Below are 26695 nucleotides of genomic sequence, written 5' to 3'. Positions count from 1 at the left end.
AGATTAAAGATTTAAATGTGGAAAGCTAAACTTATAAAAATTTTAGAAGAAATAAGAAAATATTCTTTATGTCGCTGGGGTAGGAAAGGATTTCTAGGACAAAAATATACAGCATAAATAAAGAAAAGCATTGCTAAAAATTACTATAAGAACTTTTAAATAATTTTAAAAAAACAGAAGACATAGTATAGGTTAAGAGAAAACGTTTGCAACATATAACTGACAAAAGTATTCAGAATACATTAAAAAATCCTTATCAGTCAATGAGAAAAATAAATGACTCAAGAAAAAAGCAGATAATGTATACCAGTGGACAATTTACAGAAGAGGAAAGCCTAAGTCAATAAACATAAGAAAAGACGTTTGATTTCACTAGTATTAGGAAATACAAATTAAAACAGCATTAAATTATTTCATACCCACAAGACTGGCAAAAATAAAAAGCCTAACAATAATAAGTATGGGGATGATGTTGAGGAAATGGGAACTCCATTTATCGTTAATGAGAAATTGGCACAAACATTTTTGGAGAGCCAAGTGTCAAGATCTAGTAAAACTGAAGATGGTCCGTGACCTGGCTGTTTCAGCTCCAGGTAGCTACGAGTACCTAATGGGGCATTTATGAGGGTGCTCTGTGAAGCACTGTCTATAATGTTAAGTAAGAAAATGTAAAAAATTCAACTGTTCCTAAGTAGGGAAATAAATTAATAAGTGGTCCTATTATATAAAAGATTACTACTATATGAGCAGCCAGAATAAATGTACTGGATCTACATGCATAAATCTCAAAAATACAATGTTGAATGAACAAAGAAAGTTGTACAAGAATGTGCAGATATATTTACATAAATTTTTAAAATACTCAGACAGTAGTGTACTATATTTAAATTACTTTATGGATATATACTAGTGGTGGTTTTGCCCCCCAGGTCACCTTTGGTTGCCTTGTGCGTGGTGGGAGGTGGGGAACACGATGGTGGTGCTGCCGGCACTAGCAAGTAGAGTCTAGGGATGCTGCTGCTAAGCATCCAAGAATGCACAGGACAGCTGCCACAAGAAAGAAAGGCCTGGACCAAAACGTCCATAGCATCTAGGCTGAGAAACCCTAATACAGACACGTGGCAAAGATGCAAACACCCCCAGGCATTAGACGTGATACAGCAGCTAAAGGACAGTGGGAAGGGGAATGAACCTTCAGTTGAATCTGTAACATTTTATTTCTTCAAAGGGAGTGAGAGAGAAAGAGTAGGCAAAACAAAACAAAAACCCAATCCCTCTACTCCTGTGATAGTAAAAAAGTGCTTAAAAAGCAGAAAGTTACAGGAGCTCTAGGTTCTAGGATGTTTTGACACTAATCTGCTCTTTACGAAGAGTTAAATATGAGCCTTTACAAACAGGAAACGTTTCCTTCACTTTGTCTTCTTCAAAAGCAATAACCACATATTTAAAAGAGGAAAGAGGAAACAGCTTGCATTTTGAACAGCCAGCCGTTTTATGAAATAAATACCTGTTATTAGTTGGCAAAGAGATTTTCAAATGAAATAAAATTTCTTGTGAAAATACATAATTTTCCAACTGAGAGCAGTAAAGGTTTGTAACATTTTATCAAGTAGAAGTCACACGGAATAGAGCCCTACCCCTAAAGGCTCTGGCAGGTTTCAGAATGGGATGGTCAGGCAGTGTCTACACTGAGAGTGTCTACACTGAGAAGCCAGGTTAGAAGAGCTCACCAGTGGCTTTCTAGGGGCACTCACTCGCAGCTCCCACGGGAGAGTACGAGCAAGGCACATAGTCTAGTCCTTGCTCACGTGGAGCTCATGATCTCCTTGGGGGAGGGCAGGACATCCAGAAAAGGAAAAATCAGAACAAGGCAAGGAGGTACATCATTAAGGAGGAAGCTGTGCAGCATCAGTTAGAGGGCTGGAAATGTTCAGATGGGCACTGACCAACCACACCAACGCACGGGGTAAAACCTCAAAGAGGATGGGAGTCTAGCTGACTTTTAAAGGATGAGGATGATTTCCAAAACGGAGAGGAGAACCAGGCATTTCCGTCAACCTGTTCAAAGACAGGGGCCTAACAATGGGTTTACGCCTACTTTAAGGGCGAAAGCAACGGCAAGGAGTAAGGACAGAGGGACAAACAGCAGAGGAGGCTGAACGACCGGGAGTGGTCTCTGGAACCAAATACTGGGTTCAAATCCAGCCCGGCCAATTCGCAACCTGAGGCCTCAGTTTTTTTTTAACTTGTCTGAGCTTCAGTTTTCTCATCTGTAAGATGGGGATAATAACTACACTCACTTCATGAGGATATTATGAGAAATAAATGAGTTAATACAAGCAAAACATTTAAAACAGCTTGAAAACCTCTAGAAGTTTATTATATATTAGCTATTATTATTATAGAATATTTGCATTAGACTTTATAATGTCTTATCTTCCCAAATGGACCAAAGGATCCTGGAGGGCTGCAATGGGGTAAGACTTGAATGTACTTCCCAAGGTGGCCAGCAGAGCTCTAAGCTCAGTGCAGCCTGACTGATTTCCCAGCCGAGGTGTTCAAAGAGTGAAATGGAGAATGATTACAGAGTGGGCATTATGAATGTGAGGATTTAAAACAATTAAAATTCTTTCCAAAAAATCCTCATCTTATCTAAAAAAGGTTGGTCATTGGAAAAAAAAATGCATCCTTTCTTCTCAGTCTTTGGGGATCTGAAAGCCTTTATCAGTGTGCTAACTTTTGAAGTATAAAGCAGGCAGGTAGGGCCACCTCCACTGTACTGCCTGTGGCTACCTGCAGACCATGTCTCGAAGGTTCTGGGGGAAGATGTGGTTCACCAGGAGTGAGTGACATGACTGTTTAGTGATACCTGCCTTAGGCACATAGGAGGTGCGGCGGCAACCATTCAAGGAATTACCAACCTTGCTATAGACCACAGCTTTCCAATATTTTTCACATCATGACACACACAGAAAAAGACATATTGGTGTGACACACAGGACAGACAAAGCTATTTGCAACTAGGCTCACAGCTTTAGACCCTTCCCAGTTGCCCCGAGGGTTAAGGCGATTGGTCTCTCAGCCAATTAGCAGACATGTGGTCCTGTCTAATATGTCCTTAAGACATTTTGTCCATACTAAAAGTTCCTTGATATTTGATCCTGTCCAAAACCATCTGGCAAGGACCAGATATGCTCATGGACGTTTTGGACAGGACCAAATGTCAAGGACCTTTTGCCGTGGACCAAATGTCTGATGGACCAAATGTCTTAAGGACATTTTGGACAGGATCAAATGTCCTGCAAGGTCTCAGTCCATCTATGATCATGACACAGTGGTTGGGAAGTTCTACCACAGACCCTAAGGAAATACTATGCTTTAATGTGAGCATTTTACAGTACCAATGATTTGCCATGGAGTTCAGGGACAGAAAAGGCCAGACTGTTTCAGTTGTACCAATTAAGGTAAAATCAACAGAATTATCGAGTGTCTACTAATATATTTGGTAGTACCTTAAGGAATGAAGCTAGAAAGAGAATTAAGACAATGTTCCTGCCTTCTAGAAGCTCATAGTCTGGTACTGTCACCATTAAGTAGTTTCTTTTCTTCCAGGTTACCAATCACGCCCCTTGCTTGATCCAGTGGAGCCTCCTCAGCTCTCTGCTTGACTCCCGGCAGCACTGGGCCCTGCTGACCCATGCCCTTCTCCGGGCTTCTGTGGTATCACACTTTCCTGGTCTTTTGAGCCCTCAGGTCATACGTGCCTCTCAGAGCCACCTTCTCCTGCTCATGTCCTTTAGATATTGGTGTCCCTTAAGGCTCTGTTCAGGGTTACTCCCCTCCTCTTTCCAGTTCTGTCCCCAGGTTTCTCAGGGTGTGGTGGAGACTGCTGAACTCCTCTCTCCAATCCAAGTACTGCACCTCTGAGTCACATAACCAACTGTCTCTTGCCACTTAGATGTTCCAGAGACATCTAAAATGGAACATGTCCAAACAAAACTCATCTTCAATCCCATGTTCTCCCGTGTCCCCAATCTTGGGGAATGACATCAACATCCATCTACTATGCAAGCTAGATCACCAGGCTCTGTTAATTATAACTCCTAAATATCTTTGGAATCCATCCATTTCTCTCTACCCTCACTCTCACTGCCCTATTTCAGACCACCATCAAGGGTGGGATGGCTTCAGAGAGATTTTCCTAAGATACAAATCTCAACATGTCATTCCTCTACTTAAAAACCCTTCAGTGGTTCCCCATTGCCTTTTTATTAATCTTCGAATATTTATTAATTCATTAATAATAATCACAACCTCATTACTTGCTAAATATTTTTATAAAAAATAACGTTTCCAAAGGAGAAAAAAAATTAATTAATGAGAAGAATGTCATTGTTTTCTATTGTTGCAAATCTCTTTAATGTCTAACTTAATAGAAGATAGTTGGATTCTCATATCTGCTTCTGCATTCAATTCAATATGTTACTTTGGCTTCTGACATATATAAAGAAAATCTAGCCACACAGAGATATACAGTTAAAGAAAAAAAACCATGGAGTACAGTAACAGCCTTTCCAGATAATTGTAGATATGCTTCTTTGATACTACTCAGCAAGTTCCCATAGCTTTTTGGATACAATTCAAACATCTTACCATGGCTCACGGCCTCCTGTTTACCATTCTAATAGTCTTTCTCACCACTCCATCTTCACATTCTAGACTCCTGCCCAGAGCCTTCGCTAATCCCCCAAGTCTGGGGTTCGATGCTCTTCTTACGTGCTCTCCTATTTCAGTGTACCTCTCCCAAGATAGCAGTTGGTACATGGCACTTCAATTACATGTTGACTGGCTGGAAGGTCACAGCAGGCTATAAGCTCTGTGAGGGCAGAGACCATCCATCTTGCTGCTGTTTGTAGACTCAGCCTCTTGTACCACCTGGCATATGTAAGTACTTAAGAAATATTTGTTGAATGAATAAACGAAAGGATAAACACAGTAAAGCATATTGTTGAGTTAAGTTCCACAGGATTTTCTTCAGCAAAGACCTAGCAGTTAGTTGTAACATGGGGACCTAAGTGGTAGGTTAATAATGAAGGCTGAGTGAAAGGAGTGGAAGGGGCTAAAGCAAGGAGGCTCAGAGAACAAAGTGGCTGGCTAACACATTCTTTAAGGACATGAGGCACCCTTTCCCTGTAACACAGGAACCAGCAGTCATAAGGAACCACTGCTGGGAGACCATCGTGGTGCCTGTGAAACTACGAACGGTCACTCCTCAGATAAGAGGTATTTATAACTCACTGTACTGCTTCCAAGGGCTCTTTGGAAGCTGCAGCTTGTGGTGTAAACATGAACATGCTTAGTTTCATCCACTGATCTTCTTAGTGCTGTGTGCTGCGCTGGCGCCAGGTAAAGAGGGCTGTGACACACAGAGAAGTGACTAATTTCCTACGGTGCTGAAAGAGCTTAGCTGAGTTGACAAAACAAAGGTACATTAGAAACTAAACAAGAAGCACTGAGGATCCAGCATATGATTAAGGACTAACGAGAGGCATCTTATTAGACTTAGAGCTAACAATAAGTACTACTAATATAGAGGAAATAAATATCACCACAGGCTGCTGTCATCAGCAAAAGCTTCATGGAAAACCTGGAAAAAAAAAGAAAAAGAAAAGCACCACAAAACAAACCCACTACCACGACCGCACACACAAACCAGCAATGCATTCATCACATGGATAAAAGATGGGAGGGACAATTACGAGGCTCAGAATAAACTACATATTTGGAAAACAACTCATTGGTACTGCCTTAAAAATATGACCAGTAGAAACAGGCAGGAGACAATCCAACCATGTCAGGTGAAGAGCCATACCCTGACATGTGTACAGAGGGCTATGAACACAGTCTATTACATCTTTCTGGGTTGCTTAGTAGCAAGCTGTTTTGGTAGATGTTGGGAGTAAGTAATAAACTAGAGGGAAACTAGACAATCACTTGAAGAAAATCCCAGCTAGCTGTACAGCTCTCAGTTTCACTTTTTCTTTGTGGTTTGTCCAACTTGACCAGTTTTGGGGGCTCAGATACTTCGAAACAGAAAGCAGTTTCCACGGTAGTCAGATCAGGAGACAAAATACATCCTTTTGCTCAGTTTTTAGAGCCTCCGGCTTGGGAGATAAAAGTTTCGGATGGTACTGCTGCTCTCCATCACGTCTCTTCTTCCTCTTTCTTGTTCTGCTTGGCAAGAGTTTGAGAGGCCACAGCCTTGCTTGTCCATGACATTCTTGGTTGGGAGGGCGAGGGCCATGGGTGCTGGTTTAGGGACTGAACTGGGGTGGTAGCAAGAGGAGGGTGAGAGGGCATCTAGAGAGTCTATTATCAGAAAATTGTGCGACAGCCTAGGATACAACTCAACAGCTTGGCTACTGCTGCTCCCCGCAAGGAATACTTCAACCGGTGTGCAAGCCAATGGATGTGTGTCCCAAGTGTGTCTTGATTGATGACTTTTCTCTTGAGAGGCCGGAGACTCCTACCATAGCTGATCTTACTTCTGATACATGGGTACAATTTTAAGGACAGGCTAGATTAGTTTCAAACTCAACAGACACATATATTTTCCCCTTGTTTCAACAAAGCATGGCTCCTGGTAAACTCCTGTTGAGGGAGTCACAGTGGGGCAGGGGCAAGGACTCCAGAAAAAGAGCAGTGGGATTCAAATTCGGCTTCACTATTCACCCTGATGACAGGCTCTGGGAAAACTGACTAGGGTGAGGATGACATGTGGCACTGGGAATGCCACGCTGAGCCCTATAGTGAACGCTCGTGTCTGTCACTGTTTTCTAAAGGCTGGCTGACCCACCACTCTCTTCTGATGGTGAGCTTTTCTTCCAGGGAGAGTCAGAATCAAAGATAACCCCACCATTTTGAGGGAGGGGTTGGTTTCGATTTTGGTAGAGAATAAGAATGCTCAATGTTTTTAGTGAGGAGGTGGTGGTGAAGGGTGGTGTGAGGGAGACAACAAGCTCCCCACAGCCCCAGCCTCAGGTTGGGGAGATGTGGCGTAGGAAGATGACACCTATCTCCTGTTTTAAGGCTTTTTTACTACCTTAATTTGATTAATGTGCTGTGAACACTGAACACAAATTATGGTAAGGATTGCACAGGAATAACTTCGATATAGCTTCTTTGAAACTATGAATGAAAGAGCATCTTTCAGGATGCAAAGTACCAATTTCTGCATTATATTTTCTGTTTCCTTCCTTCCTTGCCAAATTTTTGGTCATTTTTTTTTCCTCCTTAACTTTAGCTCTACACAAAAATAATTAAATAAAAGTCAAAATTAAAATTAGTTTTGGTACTTATTACCAGTAAGTGTTCTGATAGAACAGGAGGTGAAACATTACTAAAAATGAGATTGGGGATTACTCAAGCTCTCCTTTTACATTTCCTTCCCCAGAGAGGTCATCCATTTCCATGTCTTCAGTGACCACCTCTCATTTCCTTACTTGTACTTCAACAAGTGCTGTGCAGGGCAGACTGTGACTTTCCTGTCTAATGTTAGGTTATCACTGCCTGAGAGCCTGGTGACTCTTTTGGACTCAACTCTCTCCTTTGTACCTTAAATCTAGCCAATTCTCACGTACTACTGACCTTTCCTTTGAAGTGGGTGTGCCACTGTTTGTCCTTGTTGTCCTACTCTGAGATTAAGCTAACAGCCTCTTGGATGACATCACTGCCACTAATATTGCCCCAATCAAATCTGTACACCACTGCAGGTGAATCTTCACAATGCCACTGCGTCAAGTGAAAATCTTACTGCATCCTATCTAAATTATTCTGTCTTGTTTTGAAGGTCCTCCCAAACCAGCCCCATCCTAATTATTTCTTAGCTCTTCTCTGCATCTTCCTTCCACTCACTGTGTCCCTCACTTATTGCAGACTATGTCTGCTCAAATTGTGCCTGTCACCTAAAATGCCCTCCCATGTTCCCTCTGACCATCCTTCCTCCTACCACTTTGTACAGGGCCCACCTCTTATTTTATAGTTGTAATTGGCTTCTTTCTCAGCAATTCAAATCCTTACTGCTCTCCCCGTCTGTTGAACTCATAGAGAACTCAATCAAGCTGCCAATCTAAAAGAATAACACTGAGTCTAGGTTTCCTCAACTGTAAAATGGAAAACTGGACCTGAGGATCCTTAAATTAATAATGAGTTGCCTCTTCTGAGGCAATATGTTAAAGAATATCTCGAAAGCCAAGCAGTTCTCTTTCAAAAAGAGATCTTTGGGGCTGGCCCAGTAGCACAGTGGTTAAGCTTGCATGTTCCACTTTGATGGCCTGGGGTTCATGGGTTCAGATCCTAGGTGTGGACCTGCGCACTGCCTGTCAAGCCATGCTGTGGCAGGCATCCCACATATGAAATAGAGGAAGATGGACACGGACGTTAGCTCAGGGCCAGTCTTCCTCAGCAAAAAGAGGAGGATTGGCAGCAGATGTTAGCTCAGGGCCAATCTTCCTCAAAAAAATAAAATAAAATAAAAAAAGATCTTCACTGTTCCAGCAGGAGTCCAACAGCCACCTGCCAGAGCGGTTGTAGGAGGGATTCCTAGGCAGACACTGGTCTAGATAACTTTCATTTTATACCCTCCTGTGCTACTCACGAGTGTTATCTGCATTGATCAAGGATCTCTAATGAGCTATGACCACCCCTCCCCATGAATCCAGGCTCAACATGCATGCATTTATCTTTATCACTTAAAAAAGTATGATTTTTTAAAAATCTCGGTATTGCTAATCTGTGCTCTAATCTCGGACAGAATGTCATGACTCACTACTCTGGAAATTCCTGGGTTCCTGCTGCTTTATTCACAAAACCACGCGTGTCACCCACAGTATCAGGTTGCAGGGTCCGAACCTGGGGTGGGTTCCATGAAATTCAAGCCTTCTTCAGATGATCAGAGGGATTTTTCCTGAGAAATTCATGGGTACCCCAGTATTCTGTCCTGCACTAGAATTGTTTTATGGTTTTGAAAAACCATAGGGATGACTTTTTAGGCGGAAGAAAAATTTGCAAAATGATTATCAGGATGATTTTTCTAATATACTCCTGTTGAACATTATGTCCGCTTCAGGGTACATATCTAAATTCATTTATGGTTTTAAAAAGTGATTAACAAGTGATAAGAGAAAAAATTATGAAAAGAATTAGGATTGCTTATAATTTGTACCTCTCCAAAATACCAACCAAGTATGTCATCATCATTTACTTGTTTTCTTAAATACCATGAGATTGTACCACACTCCTCTTTCTCATGAAGACACCAAGGCAGAATGGAAAATAGAAATGATTTTGTCAAGGTCACTTAATGAGTCAGTCTTGGAAAGGGATTAGAATTTAGATTGATCCTATCTGTTCTGAATTTTGTCAAAAAGGTCAGTATGATCAACTACAAGAGCACCAGAAACATAACAGTAGTTTCTGCAAGGAGGTACAGATTGAGATCAACAGCTTAGCTTTAATTTCACTTGAAAATAGAGTTCTTGCACCTAATTTTGATTTAGTTTGCAGATTTTTATCAACTCAGCATTAGTAAATTATTCCACACCTGATACTATACACTTCATACTCATAAAAGAAAAAAGTCATAAAAGAACTAGCTCTAACTGATTAGATTGCTTTGTTGACAAGGCAGCACAGCGACTTGACAAGAATGGTTTTCAAATCAAATTGCACCCAAAAGTGAAAGAGCAAAGCTAAAAAGGAAAAGTGCTGAGAAGTGTGCCACGTGCCTGCACGCTGTCTTTAAGGCTGCTCAGGTTACTCTAGGCTGAGAACTTGCTCCCTTTGGATTCAAGGTGGATTCCTTTGCTACACACACACGTGTGTAGATATAGGTACATAGTTTTCAGGGCTCCACTCAGAATGTACTTCCTCTAGACAGTATTTCTTGACCCTCAATGGCTGGGCCAGGTGCTTCTCCTAGAAGAACGCTAACAACACTTTACTGTAATTGCATCTTTCTATTCTCACCTCACGGAGAGGAAGGATCATGCTGTCTTGTTCACTGTGGTGCTCTCCAGAGCCTGGCTGGACACTATGCATATTTTGTGGAAAGGATGATAATGGAAATTGTAGTGTTGGTGAGGCCAAGAGGTGAATAAGAAGCTTACTCAGAGACCTAGCTAGATGAAGGGGCAATGACAGAAACTGGTTTAATGGGCTGGCACCTGCCAGCATAAAGGTCTACTAGGTGGGTCTTGACATTTAAACACACTGAGGGATAATCACGCATGCTGCAACACGGATGAACTTCAAAAACATGGTGCTAAGTGAAAGAAGCCAGTCACAAAGGACCAGATAGTATATGATTCCATTTATATGAAATGTTCAGAATAGGAAAATTTATAGAGACAGAAAACAGATTAGTGGTTGCCTAGGGCTAGTAGTTGTAGGGGGAGTGGTGGGAGGATTAGGGAGTGATTGCTAATGGGTACAGTTTCTTTTTGGGGTAATAAAAATGTTCTAAAATTGAACGTGGGATGGTTGTACAACTCTGTGCATATAATAAAATCACTGAATTGTATACTTCAAGTAGCTAAATTATATGGTATGTGAATTCTAGCTCAGCAAAGCTATTAAAAAACTTTAAAAATGCATTGAGAACCTGAGAGCCCTTTTACTACACTAAAAATATTTTACTAAATTACAAATATTTGATTAATGATAGGAACTCTCATGATTTGCAAGGCAGATATGACTCATAATAATGCATATGTTAGATGTTACCTAACAACTGTTGCTGGGGTGGATAAAGAGAGAAACAATTTTCACAGCCACAAAACATTACTAAGAGAGGGTGAGAGAATATACATAGCTCAATTCAACCAAATACTGAGAAAATAACTGAAATGCATGTGTGAATAATGGTGAGCTGCTGTAGGCACTAACAACATCTTCCCTTGAAGGTCAAACAGACTGCTTGTTACTGAAAACAGGTTACAATCATCCAGGAAACACTGGGCAGCCCAAGGAAGTGACAACAAGCAATGACAAAATGAGCAGCAACAGACTTCAGTGCTTTGTTGACAAAACTCCCACTTGGCTTATAGCAAGCATGATGCATTCACAGTGGGCTTCACCTTAATTCTACTTCTAAAGTAAATGGAGATTTTACAGAAATACCTTTTGGAAAGTTTTGTCGAGAAGTTCATGTGGTGGTGTATAACAGTATTATCATCATCTGCCAACAGAGAAACCAGCAGTTACAGAAATAACAGACGTCCAAAACTCAGAGAGAGTTCAGACTTCCCAGTAAAAAGTTGCTTTGACAGCTGCTGGCTACATAATCTTTTAGAGCAGGGAGTTGGCAAGGTTTTTCTGTAAAAGGTGAGATAGTAAATGTTTCAGGTTTCAAAGACCAAAAAGTAAAATGAAAGATATTATGTCGGTACTTATAGAATCAATGAAAATGTAAAAACCATTCTTAGCTTCAGGTTTGGCCCATGGGCCACAGCCTATGGACTCTTGTTTTAGTTTTTTATTTTATTTTTTTGAGGAAGGTTAGCCCTGAGCTAACATCCACTGCCAATCCTCTTGTTTTTGCTGAGGAAGATTGGCCTTGAGCTAACATCTGTGCCTATCTTCCTGTACTTTCTATGTGGGACACCTGCCACAGCATGGCTTGGTAAGCGGTGCGTAGGTCCACGCTGGGGATGCGAACCAGCGAACCCCGAGCCACCGAAGCAGAGCGTGTGAACTTAACCACTATGCCACTGGGCTGGCCCCCCTGGATCCTTGTTTTAAAGGTTACCAGCTTTTGCGGGGTTTTTTTGGTGACGAAGACTGGCCCTGAGCTAACATCTGTTGCCAATCTTCCTCGTTTTGCTTGAGGAAGATTGTCGCTGAGCTAACATCTGTGGCAATCTTTCTCTATTTTTTTTATGTGGCATACTGCCACAGCATGGCTTGATGAGCAGTGTATAGGTCCGTGGCCGGGATCCAAACCTGTGAACCCCAGGCCACTGAAGCAGAATGCATGAACTTAACCACTACGCCCCAGGGCCAGTCCCTAAAGATTACCAGTTTTTAAGAGTAATAACTGTCAAGTTAGCTCCTAAATCAGGACTCTCTCTCAGACTTCCCTAGAGTCAGAAAACAGATGCCCAATGTGATCATAATAACTAATACCTGGCAGATCTTTCTGGTATATAAAGTGACTTTTTAAATGATTTTATCCTCATGACAAGCCTATTAGATAGATTGTGTATAGATCTCCCTGTCAAGCCAGGGTTAACCCCTTAACTGCAAATTTCTTGCTTTTCATTTATATTCTGCTCCTTTTCTATCGTGAGCATAGGTTTTTCCCATTACAATTAGCAAAAAGAGGGAAACGTGCTGAGAAGCTGCAGAGACTCATGTAGCAACCCCACTGTTCAAATGTTCATTATTATAGGAAATTTCCATGACTGCTCTGGAGTTTTGAATGTGCAGAGTCTCCGCAAAGCTTGACTGTGGCCATTTACTATCATTTAGGGAGCAAGCTCTACCTCACCACCATGAATATCGTGAAAACACAGAGAATACTCATCATTTCCCAACTGGTCGTCTTCCTCCAGCATCACGTTTTCAACTGATCATTCATATTATGGCCAAAGTATTCTTCCTTAAAGACAAATCTAACTTACTCGCCTGCTTAAAAGGCTTCATGGACTCACTACCTTCTTGCAAGACAAAAGAAAAAACAAATCTCAGTGTGGCATAAGACCCCTTATGTCCTGGCCTCTGCTTTCTCCCCAGCCTCATCTTTCCCTGCCTTTTCCTTAGGGAAGCAAGCGCCAAGCTCAGGCAGATGTAGTTCCTTGTTGTTCCCACAGCTGTGTTGAGCCCCTGTGCTTTTTCTCACAAGGGTCCGTAAGCCTAAAATGCTGACCTGAATGTTGGCCTCTTCAAGATTCTCCTCAACCACATGGGGCTTTGCTGAATCCCTCATGGAGAACTTGGACTCTCTTTTTGCTGCATACAAACTCCAATAGAAACCTAGCACTTAGTATTGACTCATCTATCTTCCTCTAGTGGATTTCTTGAAGGCCAGGGCAGTGTCATTTACTCTCTCAAGGCTGCACACCGCAGCAGAACCAGAGAGACATAAATCAGTAAAACATCAGCTCCCGTTCTTCAAGAGCTCATATACTATTTGATGAATGAATAAAACACAAACCCGTGAAAAGCTACGTAATGGCCCCAGCAGTGGAAAAATGTCCACAGCTGCAAGTACCAAAATGACTCTGAGATGTCACCAACCATGGAGCCAGCAACTCTGTTAAAGGGAGACGAGTGAATCTGAGAGCAAGGAGCTGTGTAAGTAGAGTTAATGTGTATCGAACACATAAATTAACGAAAGAATGGGAAAACTACAGGCAGGGAGGGAGATGAGAAATACAAGTAAGAGACTGCAGCATTATTATTAGTAAACTTAGTTTTCATCAATAGGAGTCCGTAAGATAATCATCTGAGAGCTTCTGGGTAGTGACTACTTTGCAAGTGTCCAGAAAGATCACATCACTGTGCCTGATGATGAAATTAAGGACACCGTACACTGACCCTGACAGCGCTCTGGTCTCAAGCTCCAAACGAAACAAGGTCTACAGAGTGGTCACACTGTTCATCGCCCTTTAGAGCTATGGACTCTGTATACACTTCAGAGCATGTTAAAAATGTTTTCAGAAGTCTAACGTCATAGTGAACTTTAAAGAACCTGGATGTGACTACCACAGTGACGTCCAAGAATGAGGCCAGGTGCTCAGAGGAGAAGTGAGGATCGTTCTTCCTCCACTTCCAATTCATGCATTACTTCTGAATGTGCTGCATTCCCACTGAAACTCCTTTGAAGAGGGAACTAATTCTTGCTGACTCTAGTGGTCTTTTCTTAGTCATTATCTCTGCTTGGCTTTTTTTGGGGCCGGGGGTGGCATCTGAATCTGTTGAACACCTACTCTCCCACTCTTCCTGAAACACTCTACTCTCCAGGTTTCCTTGCGACTGAACTTTCCTGGTTTTCTCCTCGACCCCCTGGAATTCCTTTTCTTCCTCCTCTCTGCACTCTCTAAATATGTCTTGGGCTGTCTTTAACGGTTTGCTTCACATTTGTCCTCTCAGAAGATATCTGTATACTTTCTAGCCGTCATTCAGCTGGAATTCAGTACATTAGGTAATTCTGTAAATACTTACTGTACATGTATTTAGTCATTAATCCCCCAAATATGTGAGTTCCTAATGTGCCAGGCATTATTCACATACTGGAGATACAAAGAAAAAACTCTCGACCCACCCAAGACACACTGCTGGTAGAGACAGGGAAGGAAATCAACAGTGAGCGGCAGGAGTACTAAGTGCCCAGAAAGAGACCTCCAGGCGCCCTAGGACCAGAGAGAGGATCAGATCCAACCAGGGGGCTGGAGAAGGCCTCCCCGAGGAGGTGATATTTGAAACAAATACTGAAGAATGAACAGGAGATAGGCGAGCAAAAATTGTGTGTGGGGGTGGGGTGGGGCGTGGTGGGGAAGTTGGTACAGGGGAAGTTTGTTTTGGGCAGAGAAAAGGGCAGATGTGAAGGCAAGAAGTGAGAAACAACAGGGCTATGATAAATTGTAAATAGTTCAGCATGGTTAGCCTAAGGGCTGCACATGGGGCCGGAGGAAAAGATGTGGCTAAAAAGCAGGAAAGGGCCTTGTGTAACGAGTTTTAACTACCTTGAAAGCTACGCATAGGTTCTGAAGGGTTTTAGTAGAAGTGAAACAATCGGATTTGTGTTTTCACAGAGATCTCTCTGGGGCTGAATTGTGGGGTGGGATGTGGAGAGGGAGGCAGTCATGACAAGTGATTAGGTAAGAGGCTACTGTAGAAATCCAGGTAAGTGGTGATGGTGGCCTGAACTAAGGCAGTGGGATGAAGAGAGAGGGAACGACTAGGAAGGTAGACTCCAGGAGACTGCATTGGAGGCGAGGGAGAAGAGGGAAATGGATGCAGAAGAGGGGAAAGTCTGCGGCGAAGCCAAGATGTTCTGGTGTGGGCTTTGGGTAGATGACAGCGCTTTCTTTAGGGTAAGGAGTGAGAAGGAGAAGAAAATTTGGCAAAGAAATGGTAAATTTCAAGTGCCTGTGGAACAGTCAAGTGGAGATGTCCAGATGGCAGCAGGCTATTTAGGTCTGGAGCCCAGGAGAGAGGGATGTCTAGCTTGTAGATCTAAATCTGGGAGCCATGGGCTTAACAGAGTGGTGACAGCGATGGGCTAGGTGGGTCCCCTGCTGAGAATGTCTAGGGCAAGCAGCTCAGCAGACTGGACCTCAGGAAACAACAGAGTTAAGGAGTGAGCAGAAGAGCTAATAAACAGACTGCCATCATCCAAGCCAAGGCATTCACACAGCTGAGAGATGGATTTTAGAAATCTGTTTCTTCCTCTGCAGTCTCTCCTTTCTCCCCCCCATCTTACACACTGCAATAAAACAAATTTTTCTGAGATAATTGTCCTACTTTTATTACTGACTAAATCACTCTTTATAGACTCCAATGTCAAAACCCAAATCTGCGGTCAGGACTAAAAGTGCCTCTCTCTGTTACAGTTGCTGTAGTATTTCCCATTTCTCATGACAGATCCTACCATGCTCCAGTCAAACAGGTCTCCTTGAGGTCTTTCCTCTCCAGGGCCTCTTTATCATCTCCACGCCCCCTCACTCTTGCTGGTCCTCTCCTCTGGGATAATCTGCCTCATCCTCTCTTCCCACCCAAATCCTGCCCATCCTTCTAGTGCTTGAATGCTCCTTTCACATTATCAGTCCACACTCACGGCGCTCTTCTCCATCTCTTACTGCCGGGGGTACTCTAGTCAATATTTCATTGTTCATGGATGCTTATCTAATTCAAGCATATCTACCCAAGTTCCCTGAAGTTGATCACAGACTCATTAAGGGAAAGGGCACGTTCTTCACTTCTTTTACACCTGGAGTACCCACCAGTCTTGGTCAGAGGGAGTCTCAAGTAATGACTGACTGACTGACTGCGACCCCAGAGCCAAGCGAGGACCCCAGTGAGCACTAAGCAGCTACCAGGTGGCGAGATGAAATATGACAATAGCAGGCAAAAGAAATATAAAGGAATACACTGAAACAAGACTTTAGCGCTATTTTGGAATGCTTGAAATTAAAAACTGCAGACAGAGCAATCTAATGTATAGCAATTAGTAACTGAATGACTTTCTGACCAAATAAACTCTGGGTTCTATGAAGAACATCTGAAAACCAACAGTTTTTAAACAAACAGATTTATTTTAAGTGCAATAACAATTTGAGGTTACCTACAATAAAAGATACAAGGACATTAAAACGAAAAGATATTTTAAAAACATATAGAAGGTGAAAGCAAAAGTTCTAACTTTAGGTTAAACAGTTAATTTGATTGAACATTAAACATGGCACTGAGTTTCCTGCTAGCCAAAGCAAAAACGAAAAAAAAAAATCACAAGGAGCTCTCCTTAATGGGAGGCAGTTTGACGAAGGATTGAGCAGAGGCCTTGGAGTCAGACACACCTGGGTCCCAATCCTGTACCCCCATTGGCAGCTGTGTGTCCTTGGGTAGGCCAGCACCCCCAAGTCCCGGGGGAAACGGAGGAAATAGCTTTATCTCTCAAGGCTGATGCTAGGAATAAATGAGGAGGGAACTGAGTAAGCCTAGGACAAAAATAGTATGCTCTTTACTCTCCAGCAAATCATTCAACGTAAAGCCCCTGGAAAGAGTCCAGGGCTTGGGATTCTGAACCTTACACCTACTGGGGGCAAGACCAAGCTCAGACAGTGAAGGAGCCTGCCAAGCAGAGGGTAGAGCCTCAGATCAAAGGCTATCACTTCAGAGCTGCCTGGCTGGAATATAGTCTCCAGGAGGGCAGGGATTTTGGTCTGTGTTAGTCATTGCCACTTAGGCTGTGCAACCTGGCAGAGCCTACGGTATTCAAAGTACTTGTGGTGGGGAAAGACACTGTATGGAGTTTACAGCAAGCCACAAGGGACAACTACAATATGGATCCCTAGGGTACTGGAGTAAGGGCCTGCATATATGACAGAAAACTATATACTTTCAAGAGACTGCTGCTGGACCCTGGAGAACAGGAAGTGTCTGACCATGGGTATAAAGTGAGACCTACCAAGTATTAAGGTCACATGGGCCCAAAGAAACCCACCATCAGATGGAAGTGGCGTATCTAAGATCAGCATGAGCATGGCTGGACGGCACAGGTGAGCAGCAGAAGCAGGTATGCCAGACCACCATGTTAATCACCTCTGTTACACCAAAACCTCTTCCCTCATTCACACTTCCTGTCACATGAGGGCGGGTCCCTTAAACCAATAGACAGAGGAGGAAAATGGCCAAATTTGGTTCACAGATGGGTCGGCTCGGTACATAAGTGAAAGCTGAAAATGGGCTGTGGCTGCACTACAGCTCCACTCAGGGGTGACCTTGAAAAACAGTGATGAGGGGAAATCCTCCCAATGGGCAGAGCCTGGTCAGTGCAGTTATGTATCCACTTTGTGTGAAAAGAGAAGTAGCTTGAGGTAATAACATATATGGATTCACTGGACACAGTAAATGACTAGGTTAGTTGGTCAGGGTACTGGAAGGTAGGGGACAAGGAGACCTGAGGAAGAGGCATGGGGATATAGCTAAAGGAATAGGCATGAGGTGTGACATCTATGTTTTGCTGGTTAATGTCTACCATGGATAACCACCACAGAACAGGGAGACAAAATGACTCAGCCAATTGACATCAGTCAGCCCCTACCGCTGGCCACTCCCATATTGGCACATGAACAGGGTAGCCAGGGTGGCAGGGACAGGACTATGCATGGACTCCACTCTCTAAGGCGGACCTCGCTACCAACAGCAACAGAGACCAATGATGAACCTGACAGACCACCATCCCTCAAGGAGAACCAACAGTCACTTAGTGCCAGGTAAACTATACTGGGCCCTTTTCACTCTGGAAGGGGCAAGTTATGGACCGAAATGTGTCCCTGCAAAATTCATAGGTTGAAGTCCCTAACCCTTAATGTGACTTTACTTGGTGATAAGGCCTTCAAAGAGGTAATTAAGGTTAAATGAGGTCATAAGGGTTGGGCCCTAATCCAATAGGATTGGTGTCCTTATAACAGATACCAGGAGCACACACCTGAAAAGGCCATGTGAGGACAGAACAAGAAGGTGGTTGTCTGAAAGCCAAGGAGAGCCCTCACCAGAAACCAACCCTGCTAGGACCTTGAGCTTGGACCTCTAGCCTCCAGAACACTGAGAAAAATAATTTCCCCCATTTGTGGAATCTAGGGTTCCTGCTCCTGAAACTCTAGATTCCATGGGTTTACAGAACTTGTCTCACAGGAGGGGAAAACTTCCATCTGGGGACAAAGCAAGAATGCCATTACTTTTTAAGTTACAGCAGTTGCCCAGTCATTTTGGGGTTTTGTGCCAAAAGACCAGCAGGCAAGGAAAGGAGTCATTATGCTGGCAGGAATACTTAACCTGATCATCAGGAAAAGGTATGGCTATAGGCACAAGGGGGAGCATATGTGTAGCACCCAGGTGATCACCTGGGCATTGCCTCGTACTCCCTTGCCCAATTTTTACAGTAAATGGACAAATGCAGCAGACACAGCCTGAGAAGGGCCTAGTGACCAGGGACTCAGACCCCACAGGGATGAGGGTATGTGTCACTTCACTAAGTAAGCCTTTCAGCCAAGGTGAGGGGACTCTTGAATGGACACTAGAGAAGGGAGACAATGATCAGTATGCCCTTGAGACCAGCTTCAGCAGAAGGGGATGTAGGTTGTCCTGCTAACCTTCCTTGTCAATGTTGCTCCCAGGAAGAGTGCCACTGGAATCTTGGAGGAGGTGCTCCAAGAACTTAGGTAAAACAAGAAGATCCAAGCAGCGTGAGGGTTAGATGCTGTGGTCTGCTGCCTAGATCCCCCACCTCCCTGAGGACTGAAGCTCTCAATCTTCCCACTGCTGGGGTGTTGGTACCTGACAGTTCTAAAGGGACACTCCCTCAGTGATGGGGTGCACCTTTGGAGAGCCAGTTGGCCTAAGACCTGCAATCTGTACCAATGACTTGTTGGCAGAGGTTTACAGTTCAGCTCCTTGTCTGAATCTGGGACAACGTGGAAGGGCTCTGCCAACGCCACAGCTCTCTGTAAGATTAGCTCAGGCCTTCTTTGTAATTGTTGTTCAAAGTCTCCCTCTGTCCTTCATCACCACTCCCCCAAGATGCGGATCCTGGCAGCATTCTCTGATAAACTTCATACATAAAAATCTGCCTGGGGACACCAAGCTGAGAAATACAACTTTTCTGGCTTGCTTATAAGCAAAAGATCCATACTTATGTAATGGGGAATCTCCTCTCAGGTCTCCCAAAGGTATTTTAGTCAATGTATTTCCCTCAAATCTGCTCTTCTGATGTTGGTGGAAATGGTGCTGTCTATCCTATTATCTAAGCCAGGAGCCCTTCTTTCTCTCCTTTATAGCTCTGTCCATCCTACCTGAAAATATTTACACTCACCACTACTCAGTTTTTCGGATACTGATCACTCTGAGTTCTCATGATTTTCATTCTTCCCTCTGTTTCCTTGAAGGATCTACCTCCTCCTCCCGCTAAATACAAGGCTTAGTCTACACCCTACGTTCATCTTGGATGTAATTCTCTTACAGACCTCATCTAGCACTTTGCTTTTATCTCTCAACCCTACAAAGTTGACTCTGTGATCTACACTTCCAGCTTTGACCTCTCTAAGAGAGATGTCTGTCCTCCATATTTAACTACATCATGGGTATGGTATCTTTACTGTATGTTCCAGAGTCACCTCAAATTCAAATACATCTGAAGGGAACAACCTTTGTGTCTCTCTTTCACCTGTAGACTTAGCCCATTGATAAAGGCCCCCCTTCTTCCCACCCCAGATATAAACTCTGGGACCCACATCTCCAATGGGACACTAGGATGTCACATCTGATTTCACTTCTCCAGACCATTGTGAGGCCTGTAGACTACTTCTCCCACCCAATGCACACAGGAGACAGGGAGATGGCAAGAGACAACAGCAGTCTCTCATACCCCAGAGGGTAAAGAAGATGGAGACAAGAAATGAAGAGTTCAGTGTGCTGGATCACAGAAGCGACAAAGAGAGATCAGGTATGAGGTTTTAGCCTGACGTACTGTAACCCTTGAAAGACAAGTGTGTTTGGATACAGCAGTTTTTGTACATAAATGCTCAATATTTCCTGATGATTAATGACAAGGCTAGGAAAACACAACATTTGTTTGATTTACTCATTGGTTGTTCCCTTGAAAATTTTCTTACCTTCATATTCTCTCCATTTCAACCAAGGAAAATCAAGAAGTTTTACACTTGCTCTTCACTCCAGAGCACATGATAATAAGCATTTTAACAGGAAGACACTGCGGCTTTTACAAGATTATAAAAACAGATAAATATCACGTCTTGCTAACTAGGTTGGTGTTTCTCTAAGAAATAATGTTTATCTAATAGAAGCGGGACAAGAATGTCCAGTTTGACCAGGCTTTCAGCTACAATTTATTTTTTTACCTTTAAAAAAAAATGAAAAGCCACTATCAGAGACCTACACTCTATTTGGAAACATATCAAAATATCCACATTGCAATGCACAGGAATAAAATGTAGTCTCTACCACACATACAGCCACAGAGGAAAAGTTTACTCAGGCCACTCAGTATTTTTGAGTTTTTAATTATTATTATTATTTACCTGCTGCTGTCTTTGTCGCCTCGCTTGTGCAAACTGAGAGAGCATCAGCTGCCGATCAAGCAGCTCCATTCTTTGCTGTCTCTGAATGTCTACTGTGGCCCCCATCCCAATTCTGGCTTCGGTGGCCGGTTCTGAAGATGCGAAGATGGGCTCAAGTGTCCAAGAAAAGAACTTTGCCATCCAGCTGGGGATGCAGAGCACCTGATGAACTCGTAACACGTTGCTGTTGTAGCAGATACCAGAAACCTAAAAGAAAAAAGTCCAACTGGATTGTTTAAATGTAATAAAAGTTTAAAGAACATATTTTCCATAGAAATCAATAACCAAAAAATACTTCTGATGGTATTTTTCTTCATTCTAGCAGTGTTGGGTGATAATGAAAACTCCTACCAAGTTGCAGAATACTAAGCAGTACAAATCAACAAAAAACTTAATTTACTCATTAAACAAATTTGTTTTTATTAAGTTAGAAGAGATAGCAAAATCCTAACTACTTAACACTGAAAGTACTGGTAAAATATTTAAAAAACAATGCTTTCATTTTAGAAAAGCCATAAAATATCTGATTATCAAAACACTTTCACACTAACTCTGTGGTTACTCTTATTGGCAGATGGCCACTGGAGACAGAGAGTGGCAGAAAACAACTTTGATGTTCAATGATGTAATCTAGCCATATAATAAATTTGCCAGAAAATAAAAACAATCTAGAATTTACATAGTGTTTTAATACATTTTTCAAGTATTGATTTTTCTAGGTTTTTAAATCCTGGCCAACAGTTAGCAATTAACAATTCTGTTTATAAACAAGCCTATTTTTCATCTTTAAGGTAATTTATATGGTAAGAGAAGTCTAAAGACTCTCTGTGGTCTTCTAGGTAAAAATAAGTATGGCTATTCTTTTGTAAAAAAATCTTTAATTTTGTGAATTTGATTCTTAGAGTAAGAAATTATTCATACCAAATTAGAGCATATTTGAAAACTTTCTGTCTAACAGGAGAAGAGTAGACTTTAACATTCTATTAATAACATTCAAATTAATTAATTAGGCAAGAATTTATTGAGCACCTGCTATAGACCAGGCACTTGGAATATAGCCAAGACAACATAAACAGGTCCTATCTCACAGAGGTAACAGGTCAATAGGAATAACAGAGAATAAACACATAAACATGCAGAACAATTCTCGACAAGTTCTATGAAGAAAATAAAACAAACTGACTTGGAGCAGGGACTTTCTTTAGGTTGGATGGTCAGGGAAGCTTTGGAGGAAGTGACACGAGTGAAGATATTAAGGATGATGGGGTGCCAGAGATTTGAAGAATTGGAGGAAGAGCATTTCAGGCAGGGAAAACAGCAAATGCAATGCAGGAATGAGTTTGGGAGCATCTATGAGAAATCTTAAGTTGAGCTATCAAGTGAGTAGTTGGATATACAAATCTGGAACTCAAGGGAAAAGTTAGCAGAGATAAAGATTTTGGAGTCACTGGATTAGATGGTGTTTAAAACAATGGGACTAGATGAGACAATATGGGGGTTGGGGACATATGATAGAAGTGAAAAGAGGACTTAGGATTGAACCCAGGGGTACACCAATATTTTGTGGATGGACAGAGTAGGAAAAGTCAGTAAAGAAATCTGAGAAGGGGCTGCCAGTGAACAGAAGGAAAACTGAAGCTAAGAGAACAGTGTTTTAAAGATGGGAATGGTCAGCTATGTCTAATGCAGCTCAGAATTCAAGTAATATAGAGAAAGGAAAACAACCATTGGATTTGGCAAAATGGATGCCTTTGATGACCTTATAGGAACAGTTTCGGCGCAGCAGTAGGAGCAAAGACAGACTACAGCAGGCTGAAGAGTGAATGGTGGAAGACTTTTGGTTTTAAATAATTTCCATACCGCTTCTCTTAAAAATGGTGCAAAACAACAAAGAAAACGAAAACAGAAATAAACTCCACATTCAGTGAAACTAGAAAGCGAAGAGAAGCAGAATATGCCACACCAAAATATGCCACTTTGGCATAATGGTTATTTTAAATTAAAGTTACTTGAGAAACAGCTGGTACAAGAGGGACACTCTGACCCTCCTTAGCTCTCCTGAAAGCAGGAAATAAATTGCCCATGTGAAGGTATCCTCCTCGTACGAGGAGGGTAAAAGGCATTCTTACTGCCAGAGAGAGAATTCAAGGCCAGAAGGCTGCATAAACAAGTCTTGTTACTTCCTCACTAACTTACTACCCTAAGCCTGACCTTCTTCTCTTTCCAATTCTTCACAAATTTATTGTTTCTTTGTCTAAAAGGTATAAAACCTGCCTGCTTTGGTCACTTCTTTGAGCCTCATATCTTTGGGGCTCCTGTACATATGAAATTAAATTCATTTTTCTGCTGTTCATTTTTCTTATGTCTATTTAATTATTAGATCAGCGAAAGAACATAGAAAAGAAGAAGAAACAAATTTTCCTTCCCTACAAAAGCATCTGTAATCCTGAAACACACTAAGAAACTGGGAAATACATTGAGTAATTAGAAATCACTTAGTATATGAGAAGAAGGGTAAGTCCAAATGCTGGCAGAGTCCCCTGGAGCTCAGGTAGGTTCAGGGTCTATAGGCACCAGGTACTGGGGATAGCAGGAGTGAAGTGGCGGATTACTAAACTCTGTGTAAGAAGCAACCTGAATTCCTTCCTGCACCGAGCATGACCCACATCTCCTCTCCTCTTCTCTACAGTGAGAAGGTAAAAAGCTCTGCATGGCATGGCTCAAAGAGGCTCTGAAGGGGGTAGAACAGGCCCAGAGGGGAGGCCTGGGGCTCTACACAGGCAGATTCCATTCAGACAGGGAGGCGCTCCAGTATATGTCTCATAGAGCTTCCGGGAGAAGACAACAGAGAGAATATGGAGAGAGGGAGACAATATTTCAAGAGATAATGGCTGAGAGTTTTCCAGAATTAATAAAGAATATAAATCCTCAGGTTGAAAATGCAAGAGTCCCAAGAAGGATAATAAAATGAAATTTATCTCTAGATCTATTGCCGTGAAACAAAGAAAGAAATCCTTAAGAGTAACCAGAGATAAATGCAGACTGCCTAGAAAGGAAAAACAATTAACTATCAGCAGATAACAACAACAAAAACTATGAGATACTTAGGAATAAACTGAATAAAAAATATGTAAGGCCTTTATAGAGAAAACTAAAAAACTATAATAAAGGAAAATTTTTAAAAACCTAGAAACAAATAAAGATATCACATGCATGAACGGGAAGATACAAAATAGTTAAGATACCAATTTTCACCAAATTAATATATAAATTCAAAATAATTCAAAATAAAATCTTAGGGTTTTTGTTGGAACTTAAACGTTAATCCTAAAATTCATATAAAATGTTTAAGGTTTAAACTTTAAAAACAAAATGTTGGGAAAAGGAAGCCAGACACAGAAGATTGCATATATTATGATTCCACTTTTGTAAATGGATCATTCTGAATTACAAATCAAGTGAAAAAATCGTAAAGCAAAGCATGAAGGTGATGATCAGAGATCCCAAGAGAGCAGTCACGGGATGGGGGGGGGCCGAGGGGTTCTAGGGCTGGCAATGCTCTGACCTGCGTGGGCTTTTAGGGGTGTGTTCACTTTACAGTGATTGGTTCAGCTTCATGACATTTATAGTTCATGCACATTTTGCTATGTGTTATATATCACAATGAAAAGATTTAAAAATGAAGAATAAAGGATCCAGAATAGCCAAGGTAATTTTAAAGAAACATAATAAACCCTATCAGATTTCAAGATATGCTATAAAGTTTGAGTAAATAAAATAGTGTGGTCTTTATGTAGAGCTACTCAAATAGACCTAAAGAACAAGAGCATAGAAACAGACTCGTGAGTACAAGGGCACCTGGTATACAGCATAAAAGGGTAAATTAGAGGGAAAAGCATACACAAACTATGCGTAAGGATAAAGACAAAACAGGTCCCCATTCCTGATACCATACAGAAACTCCCAACAGATTAAGGACACAAACATAATTTAGAGAACTGTCAATCTTTCTGCACAAAATACTGAAGGAAGGAACATCTTTTTGGCATTGGGATGGGATTCGTAAATAAGAAATATAAAGCACAAACCATAAAAGAAAACATACATTTATTTACTTTACAATTTAAAAGCTACATTACACCAAAAGTTATCATAAATGAAGTGAAAAGACAAGTAAGAGCCTGGAACAAGGTATTTAGAATTCTCCTAGTCAATAGAGTTCAGAACATATAAAGAAACTCTATAAATTTGTAAGAAAATGACAATCAACCCAATTTACAAAGTAGATGAAAAGACAATTTCAGAAGAGGAAATTCAAATGGTCAGCAAACATCTGAACAGATGTTTATCCTCATTCATTTTTAGGGAAATGCAATCTAAAATGAACAATGTTAAAATATAACAATAATTGGCAAAAACGGAAAAATCTGGTATGAGGTTTTGGTGAGGATGAGGCGAACTGAGAACTCTCACCCAATCCTAAGGGAAGGTAAAGGGCTACAGGCCTGCTGGAGAGCCATTCGAGGATGCCTAGCCGAGCTGAAGGGTGCTTTAGGGAGCACTCGATTGCAATGCTGTATGTGACAGCTAGGAAATGGAAACAAAGTGTCCCAAGTAGAGGAAGGGCTAATGAGTGGTATTCCATCCAATGGAATACCAAACAGTAATTAAAATAAATTCAGTGTACATGTATGAACATGTTTTTTAAAAGGTATCATATATTGTATTCATCTTTTTGCAAAATTTCAAAACACAAAATAATAGCAGAGACTGTTAGTGGGCACATACTTACGTAGTAAGCAGAGAACCATGGAGAGCGGTTTCTTCTACAGGAGATGACAGGGAGGGAAGGAGAGGAATGGAGAGGTAGCACTATTGGTAACCAGCATTTTTTTTTTAGCAAAGAAAGAGATGGGAAATAAATATGGAAAAAAAATACATAATGAATTGGAGGCAAGGAAGTAGATCCTTTTCGGAAGATCTGAGTAGGAAGGAAAACAGAAAATGGGGCCATATAATGCCAAAGTTACACTCATGTAGCTGAAGATAGTAAAATGTTGTTATAAACATAGCAACATATGAGAAAATTGATCAAATCAGAACTGAGAGATTTGAATTAAGGGAAAAATTACACATTTTTATTTTTTAGTCTCAAAGTATCCAAGTGTGATTGTGAACTTGTCCATTTCTCCCTTTAGTTCTGTTTGAATTTTCCGTTTTTGGAAACTGTTGTTAGGCACACATACATTGATAACTGACTCTTTCATCATAACAAAGTACCCTTCTTTGTCTTTAGCAACACTCAGACAGAGGTCGATTTTGTCTGGTACTAATATGGCCATTTCAGTTTTCTCTTTCCATGATATATCTTTCTTCATCCTTTTACTTTCAACTTTCCTTGTGTCTGTGTTTAATGTGTGTCTTGTAGATTGCATATAGCGGCTTTTTGCTTTTACACTCAGTCTGACAACCTGTGTTTTTGATTGGAGTGTTTAGCTATCCAAACTTATTGTACTTTCCTTGATACAATTGGATTTTGCTATTTGGTTTCTATTTGTTGCATCTTTTTTTTTTTTTTTTTTTTTTAGGAAGATTAGCCCTGAGCTAACAACTGCTGCCAATCCTCCTCTTCTTTTGCTGAGGAAGACTGGCCCTGAGCTAACATCCGTGCCCATCTTCCTCTACTTTATATGTGGGACGCCTACCACAGCATGGCTTGCCAAGCGGTGCCACGTCCACACCCAGGATCCGCACCGGTGAACCCCAGGCCGCTAAAGTGGAACGTGTGCACTTAACCACTGTGCCACCAGGCTGGCCCCTGTTTTTTGTCCTTTGTT

At 41.6% G+C, this 26695-nt stretch overlaps 1 protein-coding gene across 3 annotated transcripts in view; it reads right to left on the bottom strand.

The window, feature by feature from the left end:
* Positions 1-26695, bottom strand: part of UBAC2 (UBA domain containing 2) — a 187259-nt gene that overhangs the window by 47903 nt on the left and 112661 nt on the right. For all 3 annotated transcript variants that reach the window (XM_023621775.2, XM_023621774.2, XM_023621776.2), the window contains exon 7: positions 20820-21065. In XM_023621775.2, coding sequence (XP_023477543.1) covers positions 20820-21065 — 246 coding nt within the window. The remainder of the gene's footprint in view (positions 1-20819; positions 21066-26695) is intronic.

This window comes from Equus caballus, chromosome 17 (genome assembly GCF_041296265.1).
Source record: "Equus caballus isolate H_3958 breed thoroughbred chromosome 17, TB-T2T, whole genome shotgun sequence".
Taxonomy (NCBI): Eukaryota; Metazoa; Chordata; class Mammalia; order Perissodactyla; family Equidae; genus Equus; species Equus caballus.
This window is presented reverse-complemented; position numbering and strand designations above follow the sequence as displayed.